Consider the following 21,529-nt stretch of genomic DNA (forward strand, 5'->3'; position numbering starts at 1 on the left):
CACGTGGAGCGAACGATGAAGCGAGAACGGTGTAGAGGTGGGTGTAGATATCCATCCCAGGATCTATCTCGTTTACGTCAATGATCCCTCTAATCTCGAGTGCCATCAGGAGCGAATTATCTCGACACACCCTAATACTGATACGGAAAGAGAGCAGGTACAAGTTAAGAGAGTATGAGTTCAGTATCGTAAGACTACAAGAGTACAAGAGAACAAGAGGCTAAAGAGAAAGAGGGTACGACTGTGACACCGCCTTGCATATCGCGAGGTATTATCTTAACATTCTAGTGCAGTTCGTAAACTACATATCGATCCAAGCTTCGCTCTGTCAGTCTTGATATGTTTTATCCCAACATATGTACTAACTAAACTTTAGTTTACATTTAAAAAGAGTTTATAAATTGGGTAAAATTGTTTACGGTATAAATTATTTGATACGGAAATTAAATTATTAAATTTCTCATACTTATTATTTAAATTACCCGTAATTTTACATTTAAGTACTTTTGAATAATTTACTAAGTTAAGTTTTTAATTATAATTGATAATTGTTAATATTTTATTAATTTAATTAAATGATGTAAATTTTTTATGTTAAAAGTACAATAATTATTTTAAATATTTTTTAAAAAAGTTAATCCCGGGAGAGTACGATAATAGACGACTAATTAAAAGTTTATCTATGGCAGTGGTTACATGGGTACGATTTAAAGTGAATTTATCGTTTATAACCACTCGGGGGGTACCATATGGACTATAAATTTAATATGATTATTAAAAAAATTCAATAGTTCTCAGTAATAAATTATTTTATTTCTGACATGATTTAAATTTTCTAACGTTACTATTCCGCTGAGAATTTTACGAAAACAAAAATATTTTTCTGTTATCAATAAATCACCCATTTAGTATATATTTTTTTGTATTGGATCGTTTTAAATATAAATATAAAAAAAATATATCGAGAAATAGCAGATGAATATTTTAAAACGGATAAAGTTTATTGTGAACAAAAAAAAGTTTCAGTTTTGTGTAAGAGGATTCAAAACGCATGTTCTCTTGTAAACTAATAAACGTGAGCTATTTTAATAATTTATCATTTATAATTAATATAAATAATATTTGATAATACGATCATTACTTTTGTTATTGAATACTTTTGTTTGTTATATTAATTTTCAATCTAGACGCGTCATTCATTTTTATAAATACTTTTTTTTTTTTTTTAAGAATAACCTTTTTTTCTACTGCTGAAGTTTGGATGTCAAAGAATTTTCTACAACAAGCGGGAAATAATATAAAGTGTATAAGAAAGAAAAATAAGTTGTTATAAGTACGAAAAAAAAAAAAACAACGGATTTCCATCTCGTTATATTATCTTTTTATTTCCTATTTTACGAGAATTTAATTTTAATTTCTCTTGAGAATTCGCGAAAAAGCTAATTTTAATTTAAAATATTATGTAAAACCGATAATTGTTATTATTAAATTCTTGAATAATTACTACTCATGTGTAAACTATTCATTAAATAAATTAACTCATGCATGACGATTACTAATTAAGAATAATCCGCGTATATGAAGGTTTGTTTAGTTATGTTCGCATAATTTCAAACCGTTATTCAAAAACATTAAATCAAAATGTATATTAATGTCGGAATAAAAAATAATAAATGGGAAAATAAAAGGAAGATTGGTGAAGAAAGTTAAAAAGAGTGATCGGGTGAACGCGTCGTCTAGTATGGAGGCGCGCGCATAAGTATCTCATCTAAACCCAAAAGCTACCAACTGGCATTCAGTCTCAGTCGCGAGTGCGAGTGATGACAATGTGTCTTGATAATTATCATTACTCATTCATCATTACTCAATTGTCACACTAAAATGTCTTACTGTTCATAGATAAAATCATTTGAAAAAAACCCGCAATCAAAAATTTCAAAAGAAGTGATTACTGGTATTCAAAAATATGAAATGTTTGAAGTAAAGCTCAAACATTTGATTAATTCATAAAATAAAAGTAAGTAAAAAATTTAATTATTTATTATACTCCATACAACGAGAAATGTTCAAATGAAAAAATATAGTTAATTATAGAACGATTATAAATGACATCTTATTATTTATTTTTATTTATTAATGCTTTTTTTTTCACTCAGTTTAAAAATGTATTGTGCATGAAACCGCGAGTTCAACCGAGCGACCCTGCGGTTGCAGCTTGCCAGTGAAGAAAGAGAACCATTCAGCTATTTCTTCTTTTATTTATCATTATTATTATTTTTTATTTCATCTAAAGACTTGGATCTGTCTTTTACTCAACTCATGAAAATGTATATTGATGAAAGAAAAGTAGATGGGGTGAGACAAGTAGTAGTGGTAGTATTGTGAACCAAGTAACCGAGAATTCACCTGTATTCTTAAGTATATATAAGCCCACCTACACAGACAATATATATATATGTATATGTATAAATTTCTTTGACGTGAGGATTGTCGGGGTTCAGATAAACGTCTCGCAGTATAACCCTGATGGTTTACCGTTTATTTATAATTCAAACTCCTGAGGCAGTCTTCACCTCTGGTTAGTAAGGTATATACTCCTGATCCCAGAGGTACGCGCTTAACTCAAAACACGTTCATCTCAGACACGGATAACTTTTATTTTATTTTTATTTAGTATTCTATTCTATTCTATTATTTTCGTTCATTTATTTTTAACGTATCTACTTTTCTCGCTACACCAAGCTCACTTATTCATGCTGCACCTAAAATAAAGTACTCTTACAGCAGTTAATTACTCCGGTACTGTACAGCCAGAAGCTTGTACATGTTTTAATATAGAGTGCTGTTGAATTTGTTCAACGTCTTTGCTTATGAAGGCCTCGAGAGTTGGACACTGCTGCAGAAACTACGTTGTTGTTTCATTAAGACAACATTTGTTAGGTAGAGTAGAGTAGAGGAGTAATGAGTTACTCGAATTTGTGTGTAGGTGGATTAATTTGGTGAAGATATTGCGATAGTTTTCACTAGAGAATTTATTTGTCAGCGTTAAAGTTAAATAATATGGTTTTTTTAATTGGGATCGACGGTGATGAGTTGACGGGCTGCAGAAAAGAGATGTATAAGGGGTTGAATGAGTATGAAAGCTTTGAATACATATTGAGAGATGCATACACATTGAGTGCATCATCAACTCTGGGAGCGATTGAATAACAATGAGCCCTTTACCTTCCTGCTATTCATCAACTCCAACAAACTCTCTTGTCTTGTCAGTGACATAGTGCGTACAATGTTATATATATATTTACCAATATATGGCTCTCTTGTTTGAATCTATGGCCTGTAGGTGTTGATAAATTACACTTTTAATCATTACTTATCAATGTCAGTTACGTAAAATAAAAAAAAATATCCGGTTGTTATTTTTAAATTTTTTATGGTTTTTAATTAATTTTATGGGATTAAAAAATAATTAATAATCGATGTCTTTAATTGGTCATACATGGAAAGAAATTTTCTTTAAAAATTACAGTTAAATTCACTGCAATCGTGGGACATAATGCGGCGCTTTTATTTATTACCATTTTTGAAATAAAAATTACGAAAAAATTTATTTATTTTGTGGTAGACTTCATAAAATTTACCGAAAACCGAATAAAATTTACAGTAGACTACGGTAAAATTTGTTAAAAATTATCTCACTTACCGACTAATAATTAGGTCGTGCCATTCGACCCACGATTACAGTGAATTTAACGGTAATTTTTAAAGAAAATTTCTTTCTGTGTAATATTTATATCTTGAGGAGCAGCCAAATGATCACAACATGGAAAAAATGCGAAAAATTGATTTCGCGAAATTTCATATTTTTTTTATTTAAAAAACATGAGACATTTTAAACTGCCATAAAAATAATTATTTTTAATATTTCTATGATAACCGAATTCAAGTCAAAAATATCATGGTTACAATTGGGAAAAAAGGTCTCAAAAATAAGTCAGACAGCTTATAATTAATTGCAGAAGTATTGTATAGTTTAAAGAAATTTGTCCATTAAAATCTTGGGGTTCATTTTGCCCGGCTCTATATATTATTAATATTGAAAAGATATATTTCAACAGATGATAATAATGATGTAGATGTTTAAATAGTGAGGGTTGATCTTCAGTGAGGTCAAAAGTAATTATCGCTTTACAAGAGGGGCCAAGTTTATTCAAACACTCCTCTTTAGGGTGGAGTTTAGGTTTGTTCAATAAAACCACTAAGACTTTGAGTACACGATCGAAATAGTTGTCGCCAACGTAATTAATATATTCATTATATTCTCATATTTTTGGATGTTACTTCAATAGTTATTTATACGCGACTATTCGATTCAATTTTAAGATTTATTGGGGAAAATGAAAATTTAAATAAAACAAATTTTCACAATGAATGAAATCAATGATTATTTTTATTTTGCGTAGGTTTAGTTTTTTTATTGGACCGTAGATTTAAATAGAGCATGTCATTCTTGGAATGGATTTACGATAGGTCACGACTGTCATACGGAATATTGAAAACCGTTAATTTGTAATTATTTAACGATTTTTCGTTAAATGAAAGCTAATATTCAAATGGTAATTCACACATCATGAACTTTTACCAATTATTTATGATAAAAGTTTTCATAGTTTTCCGGTTGTAAGACTGATATGAAAATTTAAAGAGATAACAGAACTTTGAAGGCTATAATTATATTCAAATTTGTAGAAAAAGAAATAATAACCTCATTAAGATTCACTAATTACTCTCAAGTTTCGTGTGAAATAATTCATGACGTGCAATAGAAAGCTTCGAGAATAGACATAAAAAAAAACTTTCGCGATTCTTGAAAATAAAAAAAATTATACCCTCATTTTCTGAAACATTTCGTTAATTTTCCACGTTGCTTTAACCCATACACTGAACAAATCACATGGTATTTATACAGTTTGATCTATAATACAAACAGCTAAAAAATTCATAAAGTGAAAGCCAAAAAAGTACTGAAAGTGACATACATCGGGTTTAGTTTATCGCAGCAAATTTTCACTCGTTCCTAGATTTATTTGTGTTTGTACAAAACTGACGGAAAATTCGATTCCAATTGCTCGGTGGTTTTATTTTATAGATACAGACACATGCACATAAATATATATGTATATATATACATATATACTTCCGCGTCTGGCTCTATGAATTTATGCCGTCAATATTTTTTTTTTTATAATTCGAGATAAATTATCGCGCAATGTGGGTTGTCGTACGGATTAATAGTGTCACGTACAAAAGCTCCAATGTCCAGGTCACTGTGATGTATTGACATTTTATTGCCAGGTATTTACTATATTTAATCTGTCATTTTTATTAACTTTCCCGAGCAATAAGGAGTTAAATTGTACAAATTACTTGACAGATAATAAAACTTTTTATTTTTATTTTCGTTTCAATTCGATCCCTGGAAATCGATAGCTATCTATCTAAGACCAATTTATATTTTTATTCTCTCGTCTCGAATTCTAGATATACGAGCTAAATCTTCTCATTCTTGATTAAGATTTCCTAATTTATTGTGTTATATGTATATATATATACGTCTATGTATACATAAATTGGATGAATATTCATTAGATAAATTGTTGTGAAATTCGCAGGATGATGATGTATCTTGGAAGAATTTAATCTCGTCTATATGATAAAAAAAAAAAATACCAAGAAATTTATTTAAAATATTTCAAGATTAAAGTGTGATGGAATGACATGTATTTTTATTTATTTTTTTTTATTACTATAATTTACAATTTTTTTTTTATAAATCTTCCAAAGACTGATTTTCTCCGCTTGCTTTTTTTGTGGCCGTGTGATTTAAGTGATTGGATTTGTAACTTTTTTTCTTACTTCTATCTAAGAATTTTATACTTCAAAACTAGAGATGGTATAAAAATATATAGAGACAAAATTGACATTTTGAAGGCTTGGAGAGTTTCCGAACACTGTCAAGTACGTGAAAAATATTTGAAACAAATTTTATTTAACTCTGTACACTTGTTCTATACTTTTGAAAACTTTAAACAGTAATCAAGAACCCAATTAATATTAATTGGAGGTACAAATTATTTTTTCTTAGACAACTAAACAAGTTTACTTTATATTTAATTGCCGCCAAGTGTTTGATATTTCATTAATTTATACGTATTTCAGTTAAAAATAGATAAACTCCATAAAAAAATTAAATTTCTTCGAAATGTAAACTATTGATTATTGATTAAAATTATTTTCGCGGGTTATTTTGTATTTTTAAATATATAAAAATCTTTGCGGTTTGCTCAAACTGATAGACTGGAAATGAAATCCGATCTACGCCACCACTTCCGATTATCAGGAATTAGTTATCGGCGAGGGCGAATCCACCGATTGATTCTGTAACTAAAGACCGAGTGAGAGTAGAAAGAGACGAGATTAAAACTCAGTGAGCAATTTCCTTCAGACTGATAACAAGGCTAAATTTCTCTCGTTCCGACAATTTCCTCCCCAACTTGACAGACACTTCGGTTGACCTGCACTTCCAGTCGTCAAATTAAATATAATTATTATTTTTTTTAAAATCGAGATTTATTATTTTTAATTTTCCACCCCATAAAATATTGATCGGTTATTTTTTATATTTTTTATCGACCTCAAAGCTGAAAATCATGCTTGTTATTATTCGCTAATTTAGTCATGAGAGTAAATTTGCTTTAATCACAACCTCGTTGTTTTAAATATCAAAAGAATTCATTATAATTTTTTGCAAAGAATACAAAATTTATACTCCAATTATAATATTTTTTTTTTCCTTTCCCATGGGGTTAAAAGTTGTAAATAATTTTAAAAATAATGTGACAAGTATCGTTTTTTTTTTCTTCCTATTTAAATAATTATGTAATTTTTTCTATAGTATGATGAGGGGTTGAGAGGTTGTTTATATTTGCATGGGACACCTAGATGTGCAAAAGCTGCTTGTTGTTCTGTTATTGTGTACGTTCAAGTACTCTTTGACAGTGCAAATCACCAAGTGCTGTGTATGTTTGGCACTGACTTTTTTTTTTTTTTTTTCGCTTTTAGTGTTGGCTTTTATCGTAATTCTAACACTGAGATTAACTTTATTCTGGATTAAGTACTTCTGGTTGGAAATATAAAAGCTACAGAATTTTTTTTTTCTCGCAAATATTTAAAATTTTTTTAGTTTAAAAATTTTTCTAACTAAAATTTCATGCCTGGTATCAAATAAAAGTTTGTTATCAATAAATTTATATAATATATTTTTAATGACCCAAGTGGTTAAAAACCTCGATAAAAGAGGCTTAAAACTCGACGCCGCAAGATAAAGGATAGAGTCGTCAGCAGCCGAATAATAAAAAAAAGTATCGATCTCAAGCCCTTTCTTTGAATTTAAAAATTTTCAATTCACAAATCGAATCGGCCGTGACGTAATTATTTAAAAAAAATTTCAAATTGCTTATTTTAATGAAAATGAGCTTCGATAAAAACTGGAATTCATCGAAAGTTTACAATATTAGTTTGGCGAGCCAGCCAACTGGCAAGGTTTCTAATCCGGAAAGGATATACTTCAAGTACGCCTATACTAAAAGCTGAAAATACCTTGGAATCTTCAGGATGACATGTGTTTATATTTTTAATTCTCATTATCTACGGTACAGATAGTAATTTTTTTTTTAAATCATAAATATGTCGGTTAATTACTGAATTGGAGTATCGGAGAAAAATAAAAATTTTAATTGCACAAAATAAAATATTTATTGATACATTATTTTTGAAATTCTTATAATATGCAATTATTTTAGGTAACAAAAGTTTAAACAATAAATTAATTTATTAATAATTTAATTAAATATAAAAACAATAAATACGGACTCACTAAAAGTATCAGCATCAACTTGAACTCTATGACTTTTATTTTTATGAAAGAATGAAATGTTGCCTGAAAATTTCTCATTTAAATTTTCTATATATATATATATATATATAATAGTTCAATTGGAAAAACGGTTGTAATTTTCTGGGTGAATAAATACCGTTGGATTTTCAGAGTCAAATAGCCTGGGAAAAATAAATTGTAAAACATAAAATCTATACATATATACATATATATCGGATAATGTTCCGATAAAGATATCGTTTAAAATAAATAACTAAATTAGATACATCTTAAATTTATTTTCCTCTGGCAATAAAGCAAAATAAAAAATAACAAGTGGTATTTTAATAAAATTATTTTATAAACTCACCGTAATTCATCTCTCAGGAGTATAACGGTGACACCTGATCATATAAATTTACTCTTCATTCCATCTTATCATTATCTACAGCTTATAAAATTGCAACACACGAAACTTTAATCGTCCGTTCGAAATTTAAATCGATAAAATGAAAAAAAAGTTCAGCAATATTATATTTATAAAATTCATGTAAATTTTTTTAACTGCAATACATATTCTCATGTATTATTTATTTATTCACATTGACCGAATTATTATTCCGCTAAACGATATTGCTTGCTACGAATATCTAATCATGCCAACTGACATACGCAATGCGACGGTTTCTCTGTTTCCGTTGTATATTAACTAACTTTCAACAATCTGTCAGTTTAATACAAAAAATATTAATTCGATAATTAAAATTTCATGTCACGTTTTTTTAAATTTAAATCAACTAAACGTTGGTAAAATTTTATTTTAACCGACTAATTAAATATCCATTTGATCTCTGTCATGAAATATTTAAAGAATCATATATATATATATATATATATTTAAAGAACTTAACTAATAAAAATGTCACTAGCAATGCTTGCCAAGTCTGACTAAATATAAATTCTACTACTCGATACCCGCATATTTATTTGCATATAAAGATATTCATTTTAACGTAAAGCTCTTATAAAAATAATTATTCAATTTATATCGGAAATAAAATACGTTGTATTTATATATTTAAATATTTATAAGAACCCAGAAGCTCGTTAGTAAATACGGACTACGAGCAAGAGTCTGTGTATTTACTGTATGAATTAGCTGGCAGTATATTTTTACAATTGCTCATTCGCTGCATTCTCAGTATTTATTTTTTTCTTTTTTATATTTACAAGTTCGTACACTGTAAAAAATTGGGAGTGAATTCAGAGTGATTGCGGATTTTATTCAAATTCAAATTCAAATTCACTCCGTCACTTGAAACTCCGGAGTTTTACTCTCTAAACATGAATTAGTGAAAATAAGTGAATACTCACTAATTCCAAGTGCAAATCGAACCGCTAATTTCAAAAAGTGGTTCGATTGGCACAGAATTAGTGAATATTCGCTTATTTCACTTATTCATGTTTAGAGCGTAGAAAAATCATTCCGCATACGGAGTAATATAGGAGTTTAGTTTTTTGGCGGAGTGATTTACTCCGATTCCGAGTATTGATATTAAAATGATCTCCTTTAAGGAGTGAATTTCACTCCGAGGGGAATAAATAAACAGTCATACGCTTCACATTCACTCCGCATTCACTCCGGATCTAATCCTTGTTCACTCCGAAAGTTTTTTGCAGTGTAAATTTAAAAAAAAATAACTCGAGTCGATTAAAGTTATTAAATTGACGGTTGATAAATTTATGCAGTTTCTCATATTTAAACTGATTTAACGGAACAGTTTCAGTGGTTACTGTTGCACTGGTAAGCAAATGTAGATGAGGGAATATATAATTAATTATAGCGGCGATATATGGAAGCGTTGATAACACAATTAATTGCTCATGCCGACACTCGACACTCAACAGAGCCAGTTTGATTAATCGATATTAATTTTGTCAAAAGTCTAATCAAAAACAGTGTACATATATGTTCATATGTGTACGTTTTATATATTTATGTGCCGCTATGTTTACTTAATACGGTTATATATATGTTGGACGTGTAATTAAAACGTCATATTAATAGCTAACAAACAATCCCTTTAGAAATATTTCCGCCGTTTCTACCTTAGTCTGGTTTTTGTTCTTCCTTCACTCGAGTTTGTGTATTAGATTTTTTATAACTCTAGGATTTTAGCGACCACCAAAGTATTTCTTTGAAGGCTTTACTTAACGTTTACTCTACTTCTTACTTCCGTTCTTTCTGTCCGTCTTAGCTTTTCATTAAATGTAATTTACTAAAAATAAGTTTATAAAAAGTTGTTTATTATTAATTTTGATATTTGAAATTATAATTATTATTTAAATTTTTATCTCAAATAATTTTGAGGAGCGACAAATAAAATGGGGACCATAAATGACGATTTTAAACCATTTCTTTTTAAATCTCAGGTATCTAATTTTTCTCGCGTTTATACACAGAAAAAAAAGATTTATTGGCGCAAAAAATTTTTTTTTGTTCTAAAAAAATTTTTACCCGACCCAAGAAATTTTCTGTATTATAAAGTGAAAATAAAACTTATCTTGGGGTAAAAAAAAATTTTCTTGGAACAAGAATAAAATTTTTTAGGCGAGAAAAAAATTCTTGTGCCAAGAAAAATTTTTGTCTTCAATTCATAATACAAAATATTTCTTGCGCCAAGAAATTCTTTTTATCTGTGTATTTTAAATTTTCATGTCTTCAAGGATATTTCGTTTAAAAAAAAAATTATATGGAATTGAAAGGAAAATTTTCAATACTGCTAGTGATAACAGGCACATTTATTGACGTTTTGGCTGTAACACGTGCACCAAAGTAACCATCATTTCAAATTAAGACAAATAATGAACCTTATAATTTTTTTTTTTATTCGCAGAATGCTAATGATGTAAGAACTTTGTAGAAAATATAAATATAAATAGTGATAAAATTGATTGTCAATGCATTGAAAATTTGAAAATAGTCATTGACAAGTAATTTAGTGCTTAAAATGAATACAGATCAGAGTCGAAGAAAAGAAGAAAAAAACTAAATATGAAAGAAAGGCACTTGTAGACGCGTTTTCTCAAGTAGCCAAACAAGAAGAAGAATAGAGAGCGGTCGAAGAATCGATAGCTCAATTTTAAGTATTTTCTGATGTTGAGTAAAAGCGAATGTACCCGAGCATAACCGACCTTATTTTCATCACCCCACTGTTAACATATTTATTATTTTTCATTCATCTTTATTTATATAAAGTATTATTTTTTTTTTTTTTCACTAAACTATTTATTAATACTTCTTATGACGCAGATTCCAGCTAAGCGGGACTGAAAACGAATTTACATAGATATTCATATTTATAGTAAAGAAAAAAAAATTTGTAACTCACATCAAGAGGATGAAGATCTTGGTATTATTTACATTCATCACTTCAAGTTATCTCACGAATGCCAAGTTTTACGTTAATGTCACTGGTGATATAACACTCGGAGCGCTTTTTCCCGTTCACAAGAAAGGCACCAATGGCGAGAGCTGCGGGAAAATTCAGGTAAAGCTTAAGTGAAGTTGCTTGTTCACTTGGCAATAATAAAAAAATAAAAATGCAACAAAAAAAAATTTAACTGATTAAACAGATAAGACGAGAGACTCTTAACATGACTTTTCTTTAAAGTGGACCCTTACAATCCACCGACTTACGAACTCCACGTGTCCCAGATACTGTACGTCAAAATTTTACTCCTCACTCTTGTCCCTTAGCTGTAGAGCCAAAAAAAATAAATAAATATAAGAAATATGAGTAAGTGTCTTTGGCAGTACTCCAATCGGATCGAATTTTTTTAGGTAATAAAATACAGATAGTCATCAATCATTGATAAGATCGAGTGTACGTTAGTAAAAATTGTTAGTTATTGGAGAAAAAAATTTGTATTTTTTAATACTTTTATTACAGAGGAATTTTAAATGCTGATGGAAATGGTTTTAGTTGAATAAAATGAAAGGAATTAGTATTTCTTTAATAATATTGAGAAGAAAGTTTGAATATTTTTTTTATTTCAAAGAACTTTTTTACTTACAGTTTGAAGATGGTATTCAACCTCTAGAGGCGATGCTTTTTACTGTACAGCAAATAAATCAAAATCCTGGAATACTACCGGGAATAAAACTCGGTGTTCTTGCTTTTGATTCTTGCGACAATCCAAATTATGCACTACAACAAGCATTGAATTTTGTTAAAGGTAAATATAAATATACACAATAGATATATAGATAGAAAAAAGTCGGGTAAAAGTAACGCTAAGGAAATGATGTATTTTTATAAACTTCAATTCACTGACTTTACTCCCTAAAAAAATAATAAAAAATGTTCGCTATTTTTAACCCGATTTCAAATTTAAAGCCATGGTGACTATAAAAATATTAATGACAAATATTTATTTACAGTAATACTTAAGTATTAAAAATAAATAAAACTTCGTTTTGAAAGCATCAATTGTCTATGCACTGTAAAAAATTCGCGGAGTGAATGCGGATTCACTGAAATTCACTCCGGAGAAGAGTTTTGAAAATATTATAAATAAAAAATAACTGCACTAAATAAAATCGAAGTAAAAACTCGCGTATTATATTACTGATCAGCTGATACGCACACACACACACCCGCACACGCACTCGCACACATACGCACACACACGCGCACACACGCTCTCGCACTCGCACACTGTTTAACAGTTTAATATAAATTCATTTAAATGTTAAAACTCCAGACCAGAGTGAATTGGAAGTAAAATAAAATCCGCGTCACTCCCGATTCACTCCGCATGCGCAGTGATTTTTTTTTAAACTCCGGAACTCCAAGTGGCGGAGTGAATTCGGATTGAAATTAAATCCAGATTCACTCCCGATTTTCTACAGTGTAAATATACCTTCTTTTATTTATATACCTCGTAACGTAAATATATATTTATCAATAAATTGTCTTTGTTAAATGAAAGGTTTTATAGCTCATGTGAACGAATATCACGACCAAGAATTCCAGTGCTCAGACGGCAGCGTTCCAAAATTTCTTGGCGGTGGGTTTGATAAAGTCGCCTCAGTTATTGCCGCCCAGTCGAGCTCCGTAACGCTGCAGGTAATGTACAAAAAAATAAATTTTATTAAAAATAGAGCTGATTGATCAGAAGTCGTGTTCGCAGTTAAATTTATTCAAATTAAATTTTCTTGCTTGTTACTAACGTAAACAACCCCGTCAAAGGGACGCAGTAAACACTTGAGTAAACTAGAATTTCAGAACAAGTTAATTCTATAGTATAGTAAACTAGTAAATTTGCTTAATAAATTTTACAAAAAGATATATAAATTATTCTATCAAATATTTAAATTTAATACTGCAAATAACAAAATTACGATAAGTAATTTGTTCACTTATGAGAATAAAATAAATTCAGGATTAAATCAACAGACTTTTACTTTTTAAATTTAAAAGCCCGAAAATAAAACATTTATTTTCAATAAATCACCGATAATTTTCCTAGAAATTTTCTATCCTGCAATGGCTTAATTTCCTAGCAGATGTTTTTCGCTGTAGTCAGGATTTGTTTAGTTGTATTTTCTGATTTTTTTTTTTTTACCACAATAGAAATGATAGATAATAGAAAAATCGTATGGTATTGATAGCCGACCGTTAAATTTTTTTTTTATTACCTTTTTTGATCCAGGTTGCCTCAATGCTCCGATTATTTGGTGTACCTCAAATATCCTATATGGCGACTTCACCATCGTTGAGTAGCAAAGAAAAATATCCGCATTTTTTTCGTACCGTACCAAGTGACGTAAATCAAGCCCACGCTATGCTGGAAATTCTAAAGTAAGTTTTTCTCACGAAAAAAAAAAAAAAAACCAAATATTTAAAAATACTTCCGAAGTATTTCCTTGGCACTTAACATAAAATAAAAGCAAATAAATTTATTTATTTAAAAAAAAAAAAGTACCAAGTTTCAATGGAGTTGTGGGAATTAATTGGATATGCTGAGAAAATACATTGAGTGCTATTACTCGTTTGTGGTCGAGCCAGAGAGTTCGAGTTGTACACCCGAAAGTTTTTATTAAAACTATTGGCATTGTTCTAGGCGATTTGAGTGGACTTATGTGTCAGTGGTTTACTCAGACACCGAGTACGGTAATCACGGATACGAGACCTTAGTTTCGTTGGCCAACAACTATTCAATCTGCTTTAGTGCACCTCAGAGAATAGACAAGGAACATTTCGTAGCAGAAGACTACGATAACGTCATTCGTACAATCACTAACAAAACTCAAGTTCGTGGTACGTTTCCTGTAATCGATTCTAGTCTACTTCTATTATTCTCTATGCTCTCTTACTCCTACATCACTGCTAACTACTAATATATCTCTCTATGTACCTCACATCACCACATATCACAGACCACATACTACATCCTACATCCTGCATCCTCCTACATCTCTCTATATACATCCTCGAATTCGTCTCTTGACAGCCGACGCGCTTTGTTTCTGCCTGACAGGAAAAATTGCTTGTACTCCTCTCTATTCACCTCGCTAATGGAATTTCAGCTCCGACTTTTTTTTTATCCTCTACAAAAAGAATTTTTAAAAAATAAAAAACAAGAAGCCACAAAGGATAAACCTAAAAGAGTAAACCGAGAGTCAACAGTCAACGTCAAACTTTTTAAATAAAATAATTAAATAACGCTTCTTTGTAAAGTTAATTAATCTACACTTTTTTCTCCTCTAATTTATTCGATACAAAAAAAATTAACTTTAAGATTAGTTCAAAATTTATTTAATTCATTAATTTATTAATCGACTTAACGGATTTAAAGGAGTTGATTTTTTATAAGATTTACATTAATTAAAGTCTCAAGAGATTTGTAATCGGATTAAATCTTCTCTGTCCTTAAATAAACTTTTAATTAACGTCATTATTGCTGTACTTGAATTAATACGGTACTCATGTGTCCGCGAATTAGTTTATAATTTTGAATACACTTACAATTATGACTTATTGTATTTGTAATTGTGATTTTAATTATGGGTTAATTACTTGTGTAGTGGTAGTACTTTTTGCGGAAAAGACAACTACTCTTCGAGTACTCGAAGCTGCAAGCAGACTCGGAGTTGGTACGAGATTTGTGTGGATTGGAAGCGACACTTGGTCGAGTACAAATCACCGCGAGTTTCTCAATTCAGGAAATTACAATAGGGATCAAGAGATGATGGTTGTTTTGGAGGGTGCGCTCGCTGTGCAGCCACTGTCGAGACACTTGAACGGTTTCGATGATTACTTTACTAATCTAACTCTCAGTCACGCGGAAATCAACCCGTGGTTTCAGGAACTTTGGCAAGAGTACCACGAGTGTGATAAAGATTCTTTGGTAAATCACTTTTTGTTTTCTGTCAGCCAACACTAGAATTTAAATTAACCGTAGAAATTTATTGCGCGGTTTCATTTTTTAAATTTAAAAATTTCCCGCCTAAAAAAAAATTTGAATTTTCTTGTCTTACTTTGAAAAATTTTTTACGCAGACAATTTTTAAAATTAAAATAAATGAAGCTTCAAATTTTGATATTTAAAAAAAACTTTTTTTTTACCAGGAAGAAATATGTGATGACCCAACGATGAAAATGAAATACCGCACGGGCTATAAGCAACAAAAATTCATCCATTTTGTTCGCGACGCAGTTTATGCAGTGGCTCATGCATTACATAATCTACAGGTGGATATATGTGGGAAGAATTTCGTTGGTATTTGTAATAGCATGAGACACATCGACGGAGAAACACTCTCAAAGTACTTGAACACGGTCACGTTCAAAGGTAAGTAAGTGAGTAAGTCTTGTTCGGTTAAACTCATGTTGATGTACTCAAGTGTATTATTACTCAAGTATCAACAAACACATGCGACATACTTAGTTACATAAACATGTACACATGCACACATATGCAGAACATAGAACACAGATGCGCGTACTTAAAACTAAAGACATTGTCTTGTGCTTTTAGACGAAGCCGGTTATCCATTTAGTTTCGTTAACGAAGTTGACGGTCCACTTCGCTATTCAATTTTGAATTTCCAACGTGACAGTGACGGAACTTATCGTTGGCACGTCGTAGGAAATTATACCCGTAAGTCTATTTAACAGAAATAGTTACTATTTAATTAACGTGATTTCAAAAAATGCAATGACGTTTCAGAGATAAATGACGAGAAGCCGGTGCTGTACCTGAATCAAAAAAAGGTGAAATACCGCAGCGAAGATAAGTCAGGGCGTAAATTTTTCCCAAACTCGGCGTGTTCGTCTCCCTGTCTTCCAAATCAAGTGAAAGTGAGGGAAAAACAAGACGCTTGTTGCTGGCAGTGTCAAGATTGCGGATCCTATCAGTACAGAGTCGATGAGCATCGGTGTCAAGACTGTGGTCGCGGTCAAAAACCAACCATCGATAGTAGACACTGTGTTCCAGTTAAGGAAGAATTTATTGATTACTCGAGTCCTTGGGCCGTGGGTGCGATGGCTGTCGCCAGTTGCGGTAATTTATTTACTAACTAATTAATTAATTAACAAACTATTTACTCAAGTTATTATTTATAACCAGTAACTATTTACTAAATTTTTTAAATTAACAGGAATACTGGCAACGATATTTGTGCTATCGGTATTTTGGATTTACAGTGACACGCCGGTTATAAAAGCATCTGGACGTGAGTTGTCGTCTTTGTTGCTTGTGGGAACGCTTGTGTCGTTTCTAATGACATTTGCGATTGTTGCTGAACCGAATGCCAAGACGTGTATGATCACACGGTTCGGTGTCGGATTTTGCTACACGCTCTGCTATGCTGCGCTAGTCACCAAGACCAATAGAATCCACAGGATATTCAATAAAAAATGTTACAGTCCTCACAAACCAAAATATACTAGCCCGCAATCACAAATAATAATAACCGGACTCCTTACTTCTGTTGAAATAATAATAAATGCTGTATCCTTGTACCGAGTACCAGCTTCTCTTGTGCATTTATACCCCACACGTGATAGGAAACTACGAATCTGCCGTGGTCTTGACAATGAATCATATTTAATTGGCTTGATTTATCCCTTTGTCTTAATAGGTATTGTTATCATTATTTATTTGCTCATACTAATTAATTTTATCAGTTTTAGACACTTATTATTTTTATCAGACGATATGAAAATATAAAATGCTAAAATACGACAGATATTTATGTATTCAAAGCTACTTTGATATTTTTTATACTCTACATACTTAGGTGGCAAAAAAAAATTTACGTCTACGGAGACCTAAATTCTGAACTTTGATTGGATCTAAATTATTTTATTCCGATAAAAAAAAAGTACAAAGTGTCTGAAATTGGTGACTTATATTCTACTCCAAGCCTTTAAGTTCCGCGAGTTTATGTATCTGAAGATTGGAAGGTTTTCGGGGAATGAAAATAAAAAAACGAAATGAAAAGTAAAGAATCTACTAGATCTAGATTTTGGAAATGTTTCGTATAAGTGCTAGTATGCCAACCGTAAATTGCGACCGGCCCCAATAACCCCTCAAGTCACTTTTAAGCAATAAAATTACATAATTTTTTCATTTTCGTTGAGTGAAAAACATTCCGATCTTCAGGTACATGCGAATTTTGTAACTTTTATTTATTGATTGGTATCTAAGTTACAATTGTTGTTAGTAACTGATCTGATAATGATTTTATTGTCGATTAACATAATTTATACCAGTGAGTAATTAATTATTGAATGTAAAAAGCTTGGAGTACTTTTTTTAATTAATTAATTACACTGTAAGAAATCGGGGACGGATTTTACTTAAGTCCGAATTCACTTCGTCACTTGGAGTTTCGGAGTAAAAAAATCACTCCGCATACGGAGTAAATGGGGAGTTTGTATTTTTAGATGAGTGATTTCGGAGTGATCTGAATTTTATTTCAATCCGCATTCACTCTGATTTAGAGTTTTAGTATTAAAATAAACTTCCCTTGGAGTGAATTTTACTCCGAGGGAAGTAAATAAATAAATAGTCATCCGCTTTACATTCACTCCGGATTAACTCCACTAATTTTTTACAGTGTATTATGATTGATTGATTATTGATAATTAATTATTGCAGTGATATGCACGATCTATGCAGTAAAAACAAGAAAATGTCCAGATGGATTTAATGAAACACGACATATTGCATTCACAAACTACACGACGTTAATACTGTGGCTGGCATTCGTCCCGCTTTATCTAGCGTTCACAAGTAACGCAATCAGAGTTGTTACACTTGCGATGTCGCTGTCGCTGAGCGGGTTTGTGCAGCTCGGGTGTTTGTTTTTTCCGAAAATCTATATTGTGCTGATGAAACCGGAAAAAAACACAAAGGAACTTGTTATGGCCCATCACAGAAGTTCATCTTATTTACCATCGCCCGCAGCGACGCCGATTGTTGTACTCAATGGTAATCCATTCGTATTTCCCACACCGACCGAAAATCCCTAAAAGTTGGTACAACGCTTTTTTGGCTTTTTTTTTAATCAAGGGAACTGCTACCTCCACATCACTGACGTATTAATGTCCCATGACAGTCGTTGTCAATAAATTTACCCTGTGTTTAAATTTACGGTACAATTATTTGATTTTTTTGGAGTTTAAATTTTTAAATTAAAATTGTTTGAAACTTTTATATCTGACAGAAAAAAAATTCGTTGAGCTGTACATCGCAGCTTTACATTTTAGTTTCATCAAAAAATGCTTTTGTCAAATTTTTTATGATCAATTTTAATATCAAATTTTCATTGTAAGTTTTATTGCCTAAAAAAACATTTGGCGTTTTTTTATTTTTGCCCGAGGGCGTGAAATTTTTGAAAAAAAATCTTTTATTTTATTTTTTTTTTAGGTGCACCGTCTTACCCCAGTTTGGAATTTTTTTAAAAAGAAACATTGGAATGTAAAATAAAAATTTGGTGACTAAGAGTAAAAATATTCGCGCCAAAAATATTTATTTTTGATTATCAAAATAAAATTTTTTTATTATTCGCAAGGTAGCCGTCCTCTTAAAAAATGGCGACCACTTATCACTAGTCACGGAATGAATAATCATTAATCACTTAAATTACACACAAACAATTCAAAATTAATAACTTAAAATTATTTTATCTAACAATAAATTATTTCAGGAAATACTTTGAGAAACATGCAAAGTAGCGAATCATCATTAAGATCTTCGCGCCTTTGCAGCACGACTTCAGCTTCAGGTTACTATAAAATTATATACAAACTTAAATGAACTTAATTGATATAATTAATAATTTTTGATTAAATATTTTAGGTTTTGTCAAACCATTATTCGACACCGATACCTCCAATGAAGCGATAAATGAAACAATTGATTCAGAATTAAAAATAACGTAAGGATTTTTTATTGAATTATAAAAAAAAATAACTTGGGACACAAACTTATAGATAAAGCTTCATAATTAATTAAATAAGTAATAATTCGGGAAGTCTACTGTTTCCGTGGCGCCACCAAATGATCGCAAAGTCTTGTAGAACTCGACGAAATATTAGTATATTTTACACCTAGGGCAGTAAAATAAGAAATGTCTCATATCTCACGTAATTTTTGGCTGACGCGAAGCCAAGGTCAATAAACATGTCGCGTGCCAAATGCCAAAAAAGCGTATAAAAGTTATACGCCCTTTTGGCTTTGAAGAACCAAAAGGGCGTATAATTTTTTTTTTTTGGTGCCAATCGTTTTGTAAACATGTTCTAAGCCTCAAAATAAAAAAAAAAATTTCAAAGCCAAAAGGGCGTATATCTTTAGATACAAAGATACAAAGATCTAAAGATATACGCCCTTTTGGCGATAGTACGTCAAAAATTTTTTTTCTGTAGATCTTTACGTTTCGAGCGATTCTAAAAAGAATGGCAAAAAAAATTTTTTATACGCCCTTTTGGCATGGAACCCTATCTAACTGCTGTAATACACCCTTTTGGCATTTGGCACGCGATGTGATCTGAGGCTTTCTTATTTACTGCCCAAGGTGTCAATACTATTTTTCTCCTCGACGGTGGCGGAAAGCGGCAACTTCGTTTCGCACAGCGGGACAAAAGTTGACGCTTTTCACCCGGAGGGGAAAAATATACTTTTTTTCAAATAGCTATAACTTCTTCAAAAATGGACTAATTCAGACGTTTTTTTTTTTCAAAATTTTCGTCTTCAAATGTAACTTTCGGAAAAAAATACCAAAAGTTGAAGATATTAAAATCTATGAAATATTTCTTTTTTGAAAAAATCGCATTTTTCACGAAATCAATTTTTCTCAAAAACTAAGCGAGATATCGAAAAATTTTATTCTTTAAAAAAGTCATTTCGTCGAGTTCTAAAAAAATTCACGATCATTTATCAGCGCCACGGAAACCGTAGAATCTCCAATAATTCTTCCACTGTAAAAATATACGCGTACATTTTATAAAAACGAAAAAAAATAAATAGTCGAACGAACCCAATAAAATTTTACTGACTTATAAACAACAATAAATTTTAAATGAACTTATAATAGAATTTTTAATGAATATTTAATCGATACATATCGCTAATTTAAGTATAATTAATTAATTGATTGATTAATTAATTAATTAATGGGTATTCCATTAATACATATCGAGTACTTAGAACCAAATTAAATATATAAATATGCAGGCTGTGTTATTTAAATACACAAGTACTCAAAACTGCTTTTAAATTCCCATTTAATTATTTATAATTTTAATTAATTAATTAATTAATTTTTCTATTTATATTAATAATTAAAAACATATTTAAAGTAGATGTACATATCACTGATTTATTGAAAAAATAATCGATTAAAGTACAGCAATTAAATCAATACATATTAAATGTAAAAAATAATGCCAAGTGTTTAAAAAAAAATTTCGAATGATTGCCATATGTCCAAGCCACAAAAATTAATTATTACTATTTAATAAAATAAAATAATTAATTATTAATTACTTACTAATAATAAAATAACATATCCTCACATAAATGCCTATGTTACACTAATTGTATATATTTGTACATAATTAAATAAATTAAATTATTATAAACTTAATTACGTAATTACTCTATTTCTTATCAAAGTTCAATACAAATATTTATTAATTTTTAATTACTAAGGCACATTAATTATAGTAATACTAGTGTGCTTTAAATATATATCATAATTAACACTAATTATAATTGTTATTTATTGATTATGATAAATTTATTATGTGATGTAATGTGGTTATATATATGAATATATATGTAATAAATAAATTAAGGCACGTAAATGCTATGAAAACTTATCATTTTTTGATAGTTAATTTTTTTTTTAATTAAAATTTAACGCTAATTAGAATTTATCTTAATTAGTAATAATAAAGACAACGGAAATTTAATATTTATATCTATATCTTGTAACTACAGGAATTAAAATCACTGTCGGTAATTAAGAATCGCTGGTTACAAATAATTGATATATCTATTTATAATTAATTAATTA

The 21,529-nt window shown here is 30.1% G+C and overlaps 1 protein-coding gene across 4 annotated transcripts; it reads left to right on the plus strand.

Moving 5' to 3' along the window:
* Positions 1-1,779: 1,779 nt before the first annotated feature.
* On the plus strand, positions 1,780-20,998 carry LOC130678672 (metabotropic glutamate receptor 3-like). Of its 4 annotated transcripts, none has more exons than XR_008991856.1 (14): positions 1,780-2,017; positions 11,250-11,487; positions 12,016-12,175; positions 12,932-13,068; positions 13,655-13,803; positions 14,066-14,262; positions 15,030-15,352; positions 15,573-15,795; positions 15,982-16,104; positions 16,174-16,506; positions 16,604-17,086; positions 18,109-18,484; positions 19,160-19,237; positions 19,312-19,430. XR_008991856.1 is itself a non-coding variant. In XM_057486043.1 (14 exons), the coding sequence occupies exons 2-14, from the start codon at positions 11,338-11,340 to the stop codon at positions 19,392-19,394; spliced, it is 2,763 nt and encodes a 920-aa protein (XP_057342026.1). In that variant the 5' UTR covers positions 1,780-2,017; positions 11,250-11,337; the 3' UTR covers positions 19,395-20,998. The 4 variants fall into 4 exon arrangements, 3 of the variants coding, with proteins under 3 accessions (XP_057342026.1, XP_057342024.1, XP_057342025.1); XM_057486043.1 differs by having other exon boundaries at positions 12,941-13,068; positions 18,109-18,441; positions 19,312-20,998; XM_057486041.1 differs by having other exon boundaries at positions 1,781-2,017; positions 18,109-18,441; positions 19,312-20,998.
* The last annotated feature ends 531 nt before the right edge of the window (positions 20,999-21,529 follow it).

Source organism: Microplitis mediator, chromosome 2, assembly GCF_029852145.1.
Source record: "Microplitis mediator isolate UGA2020A chromosome 2, iyMicMedi2.1, whole genome shotgun sequence".
Lineage (NCBI taxonomy): Eukaryota > Metazoa > Arthropoda > Insecta > Hymenoptera > Braconidae > Microplitis > Microplitis mediator.